The sequence below is a fragment of the Eutrigla gurnardus genome (genome assembly GCF_963514095.1).
Source record: "Eutrigla gurnardus genome assembly, chromosome: 15".
NCBI classification, from domain to species: Eukaryota; Metazoa; Chordata; class Actinopteri; order Perciformes; family Triglidae; genus Eutrigla; species Eutrigla gurnardus.
The window spans coordinates 15,809,082-15,815,631 of NC_139938.1; the positions used below are offsets into that span (position 1 = coordinate 15,809,082).

The 6,550-nt window shown below is 45.8% G+C and overlaps 1 protein-coding gene across 1 annotated transcript in view; it reads right to left on the reverse strand.

Annotated features, from left to right (window-relative positions):
• tmem132e (transmembrane protein 132E) overlaps positions 1 to 6,213 on the reverse strand; it is a 306,329-nt gene extending 300,116 nt beyond the window's left edge. The window contains exon 1 of the mRNA XM_084029247.1: positions 5,021 to 6,213. Coding sequence (XP_083885373.1) covers positions 5,021 to 5,090 — 70 coding nt within the window. The 5' untranslated portion in view covers positions 5,091 to 6,213. The remainder of the gene's footprint in view (positions 1 to 5,020) is intronic.
• Between the last annotated feature and the right edge of the window lie 337 nt (positions 6,214 to 6,550).

A 6,550-nucleotide genomic window follows, 5' to 3' on the forward strand; every position in this document is an offset into this window, starting at 1 on the left:
TGTCAGAACGGAGACCACTTAAGAAGTCCTCCGGCGTTCCTCCTCCACATACATGCTTGTGCATCTCCATCCGATCTACAGGAGGGTTTTTTTTCCATGCGATGCAAATATGGAATCTCGCCGGTAATAATGTTCCCGAGTCTGACTCACGGCACCACAGACGGCGGAGAAAAGGCCAATTTCCAATCCAACAGGCGCTGTGCAGAGAACGGATTTCATACCCAACATATGGGAAGGCCTAATGCAGAAGACAGATTTCTGCCCCCGCTGAGTGCTGCAGGAATGACTCAGCATTTTGGGGTATTTGGGTTGGATGCCTGAAATAAGGTTTAACACGAGAGGCTTCACGCTTTTTGTTCTACGGTGTTGAATATGTCGAGAACATTGTTTTTCAGCTGTTTGGATATTTCTTTTTAGTCTAACGGCCATGTGAGAGAGAGAAAACAGCTTTAATTAATGTTAAAGACAAGTCTGTAAATTACTGAGGAAAACGACACGTTCCAGTGATTATCTTAAGTGCATATTACTCCAGTGATTAAATCAATTCATGTCAGAACTACTTCAAGTTCTAAGTCAAGTACTTCAGTAGAAATACTGATTATCTAGCTCAGGGAGGGATTGGCTGCATGAAGTTATCAAATTAATCTCGAAATTAGGTCAATCTTTTTTAATTTAAGGTCAAATGGGGTCAATTATCATGTTACATTTGTTTGTTTTCAAAGAGAAGATGATTGGATACAATATTTAAATATTAATCAGAAACGTTCATTTAATTTGGGTAAATTCATGTTTATATCAATTAAAGAATAATGTTTAGAGTAATCAATAAATGAGCTGGCCGGTTCATTTCTCTGAAATAACCTGGTGTAGAGAATATGGAAAAAAAACAGTTAAAACAAAAAGTTTTTTTTATATAAATATCTCCTGTGTGTGATTCACACATCGTCATAGTGATCACCTGCCTCTTTGGATAAACAGTCAGATATAACTGTACGGAGATATAACTGGTATCACTATATTCAGACGTTCACAGAATTAACTATGAATCACCACCAAGCAGCAGATGGGCCACACACACACACACACACACACACACACACACACACACACACACACACACACACACACACACACACACACACACACACACACACACACACACACACACACACACACACACACACACACACACACACACACACACACACACACACACACACAGTGAAGCCGAGAACTTATAATGTTTTATTTACTGTACTTAATCTGCTCTCTTCACAAACAGGGCATTTTAGTATGTTTGGTGGGGGTTCAACATGGAGAAATTATTTCTATTGAAGCATTCACCGCTGGCACAAAAACAAACATGCATTGCTTTCATGATTCAAATATTTCAAGATTCTGACATTGAGGTCTGCCAAGACAAGAGCTAATGCATTGTGAAGTAGTGGAGTACCTCTTTCAGCAGGATCTACCAACGAGCCCCGGAGCGCCGTGGTCGAGGTCTCGGGCGCATCATGGCGCTCCGCAAAAAGACTCCTTTCACCGCGATGAAGGACGGCGTCTTTACAATTCACTCCACAATGGCCGAGCGTGAGCAAACGTACAGCTCCGGGCTACAAAGACCGCTACAATTAGAGGACCAGCTTCTTTCCCAATAAATACAGAGAGGGAATATATTAAAACGCACGGCCAGGCCCACCGTGAGTGTTCCAGAACCAGGCGGCTGGTAAAAACCTGTTTTCCTCTAACAGCAGCTTTTGCCGTTCGGAGAGCACAGATTGTTTTTAGCCTCGAGCCCATCTGTCACTACAAAAATGGTCAAAAATAGCAAAAAAAAAGGGACTTCTGATGCCGACACAAACGCCACAACGAGCTCCTCCCTTAAAAAGGTGATCGAAGGTAAACCAGTTAGGGACGTACCGGATATCGGGTCAAACTTTCCTCAAATTAAGGTATTTACTTTAAATGTACTCATGTCATTCATCGATTTAAAATCAGGCTTCAAGGATTTTTCTTTCTATTGAAACAAAAATCAGGCATATCAACAAATGAATAAATAAATGTAGCCTCTGCATACAAAGTAAGAGACATGATCTGCTTAATGCTGCTAGATAAATAATAATAATAGAAAAGTCTGCCTCATGGACACGAACAACAACAACAAGAGCAACACACACATTTGCATTCATAAAAGGTGTTATGAACGTGGACAGGCAGCGAGGTTTCCATTGCACACAGTGCTTTCCATACAAATAGATGAGGGGGGGACAGAGCGGCGGAGAGAAGGCTTCGTTCCACCACATGGAAATCAATTAGGCTGGAACATGAGAGGTGGTGTGTCACGCCGCTGCTTTGTCTGCTCGCCGTCCAGCACCGCCTCTCCGAGACGGAGGCTGCTGCTGCTGGGAAGGCTGCCAGCGCCGTGCCAAACCATGACACGGCAAACACGGCCGCCGGACCGCCTTCTCCGGTACTCAACGGCGTTGTCCATAATCCACTCCAGTGCATTCATCAACCACAATATAGCCAAAGGGAATGTTTCAGCCGCCACCCAGGTGTCACGATCAATTCATAAAGCACACGATCAGCTTTTAACTACCCACGTTCCCCGAGAGAAACTCAAGTTTTAAATGATCCATCGCTGGAACATTAATCAATAACTATGTGGAGAATTGGTTGATCGCTTCAGTCATTTTATTGTTTTTCCGTCGCCGTATATTCTGGTAAATGTACGATGTTTGGGTTTCACACGAAAACTAGACGTTTCAAGATGTCACCCGAGCTCCGGGAAAGGACGGCCATTTTTACCATTTTCCAATATTTTATAGACCAAACAAAACAATCAATTAAAGGGACCTCCTAAGCGAGTGAAGATATAGTAGTAAATTTAAGTATTTAAGACTGTTTGGACTGTTGATGTGCCGTCTGTGATTTAATCAGAAATATCAATATATTTGTAAACTAACTCTGAGGTAAAAGTAATTTCAGTAAGTTTTAGCGCCACTTTTTAAAGCATATTTTGACGATTTTCGGGATAATATCCTAAGTCGTAAATATCTTTGGCCAGAATAATCGCGACTTAACCGTCCGAAATGTCCCATATGTCTTCAAGTACCAAAATCTGGCATCGAATTATCTTCGACTTGTTCACGTTACATTAACACCGAGTTGCAGATTTAAATGAATAATTATTTCTATATTTTAGTGTCTATATTTTGACGAAGTGCTTGTTTTTTACTACATTTAAATGTCTTATTTTGTTGAAGAGTAAAAACTACATCATATAAAAGTAACAAACATCGTGACGTGTTATTCTCGGTACCGAGAGAAAACACGGACACACAAAGGGAACACTTATGAGCAAACCTATCTGAAGCGTCCTTGAACGGAACCTTTAATCCCCAATATCGGCTCCGAGGACGCCGCTCTGCTGCTGACCTCTGACCTTCACGTGGCGGAGAAAAGATTTCCCCTTGGGGCATCAATGAAGCGTAATGTTTAAGCGAGGTAGACAGCCCTGCCTGCCGTCGCTTATAGACGAGTGACCAATCACAGTGGCATCTCCATAACAAATCCCTGCCAGGCTTTTTATTTAATCAGCCGTGCAGAAAACACAAAGCTCGTTTACGACGCCGTGTGTGTGTGTGTGTGTGTGTGTGTGTGTGTGTGTGTGTGTGTGTGTGTGTGTGTGTGTGTGTGAGCCGATAAGTATGAAAATATATAAAATCTGAGGCGGGAAGAAGGAACAGATTCATCAACAGTTCAGAGTGCACTTAAAGTCCATGATATTGTGTTATGGGGATTTTCGTATCTGCTTCTCCGGAGCCATTCTTTGCAGCTTGTTTGCTTAGCATGCGAGTGGTTTTTAAGCTGCTGGAGGTGAACGTAGCGAGGCTTCTGCATGTGTGGGGGGCGGGGCTCGAGGTCTCCGGAAGGCCAGGAAGTCTCTGAGAAACCGTCCTCGGGAGGCAGGCCTGGCCGTGCGCCAAAATCTGTAACCGCAATTACTTCTGACGGCGGTGCCATCAATGTCCAGAGAAGGTGGGCAACGGCAGCGCTGAGCAGCGCTCATCACTGACCACGGGGCGTTAGCGGGGTGTGTGGGCAGCAACGCTCGCTCTGCAGCCGTGGTGAAGCCATCGGAGGAGAGCGTGTGTTCTTCAGTGCACGTAGGCGTCTCTTTTGTGTGCGTAATGAACATTGATGTAAGACTTGGTGGAATGAGTAGGAGAGGGCTCTGGTGGATTCATTCCTGCTGAAGTCTCAGGCTGGAAACACTGCCGCTGCCCCGTCACAAACACACAAAATACATTCGGTTTGATATGAAAGCAGGATTAGTGTTTGGGAGTTCAACTAGATCACTGGGACACGTCAGGAAATCATGTTGGGATGTTTGGATTTCACACACTTCGACGCGCAAATGTCACTCTATGTAGGACAGACTATGTAAGAGCCCTCCCATGTCACACACACACACACACACACACACACACACACACACACACACACACACACACACACACACACACACACACACACACACACACACACACACACACACACACACACACACACACACACACACACACACACACACACACACACACAGGAGGAGAGAGCCAAAGGAGGCGGTCGACCACTGTGTGTGTGTATGTGTGAGCTGTAACGTGATGTACTACGAGTGTTCCAGCTCCGATCTTGGCTTGTAATGTTCTTGCCGAGAGCCCGAGGTGCCGGACGGTGAGTCGCTCACCTGATGGAATGTTTTAGAGTGTGTCAATATTGAACTTTAGAGGGGGAACAAGCCAAAAGTACCATGACATTCCTGCAGGGCTTTACGACATGGATTTTATGGAGGCTCCTCTAAAATGTGGAACAGGAGAAGGCGTGTGTGTGTGTGTGTATGTGTGTGTGTCCATTTCTGCAATATGACCACAACAAGCAGCAACCTCTGCAGCAGCAGACAGTCTATGCAACACAATTATGATAGCCAATAGAGGGGGGGGGGGGGGGTACTCACCATAGGAGAGCGCGGCCACACTGAGGAGGAGCAGGAGGAGAGCCCATCTGCAGTCCCGTACACCTGACATGGTAGAAATCCCAGCGGAGGCGGTTTAAATCCCAGTTGTCCCAGTAGAAGAGGATAGAACCAAGCTGTCCGCAGGTGTTTGCGGGTCTTCCGACGCGCGGAAGTTGGACTGCGCAATAGATGCGTATCCGCACGCGCGTGCGTGTGCGATACCTTATTGGAGGTCTTCACAAATGTGATTGTCCAGCTTCAGTGTTGCGAGGAGCAAATCCTCCCCCCCTCCCCCCCAAAAAAAGCACGGCCACGGCCGCGTCTCCTCCAGCCGAGAGGGGTCTTCTTCTTCCACACGGCTGAAGAAAGTTCCAACTATCCGGGGGTGAAGAGAGGAAGCCGGTGCTCCGGGAACGGATCCAAGTGCGCGGAACCAGATTAAACGTCCTTTCCTCCCCCCCCCAAAAAAAAAATCATAAATCAACGGGCAGCAGTTGATGCGCGCTCTCGTTTCAAACCGGAAAATAAGCCGTCTAGATGAGTGTAAACACCACGCAGAAGAGTGCTGTGCTTTGATTAGTCATTCTCAAATTAAGAATTTAATCGTCAAATTCTTTGCGCAAAGAAAATCATGGAAACGTTGGCAGGACATGGAGAAGGCACGCGCGCCGCTGTGTTCGGCTGTCACGGACTTCATTTCAGACCCGCCACCGGGAGGAGAAGCCGGGGATCCATCTGGCGAATCTGCACCCCCGTAGAACCGAGCCGGGAACCGAGCTGGGGACCGAGCCGGAACCGGGGTTAGCCGCAACCAGACGAGGGGAAAACCACCCTGCTTGTTTCCACGGAGGTTTTCCAGGAGTTCACCTACCGCAGCGTGTTTGTCACTCCGCGGAGAACCGGAAATATCCAGGAAAAGTGCCGCTACTTTCGTTACTTTGTCCCGTTACAGCCGGAGCATCGTCGGCGCTGCTGCTGCTGCTCACCGGCGGAGTCTGAACCACAGCCAAGTCCGGCGAACTCTCCGTGCTCGACTGTTCGAATCCCCAACTGTCCGACTCGGCTGAGGCTGTGTGCGCGCGGCGTTCCCTGCCGGGCGCGTGCGCTCGTTCGACGGTAGTCTTCCGCAGCTTTGCGTCTCCGTTCGTTAAACTCCGCAACCAAACTAACGTGTTCACCTTAAAGAACGCACACAGCCGCAGCTCGCGCCCGCTAAGCCCACCGCAATATATACGCGTGTGGATCCGGTGGGGATTTTCAGAGTAAAATAAAAATCCACTTTTATACGTTTTGGGTTTTTTCAGTCGCCTGATGTAAAGTGAAAATAAATAAAATAAATACTTACGAGGTAATTGTATCTAATAATATTAATTATTTATTATTATTATTATTAATAATAATAATAATAATAATAATAATAATAATAATAATAATAATAATAATCATCATATAATAACAAGAATGGCTTTGTTTTTGTTGTTTCAAAAAAAATTCAATTCACACTGTTCGATTAAATCCTGAACAAATAGC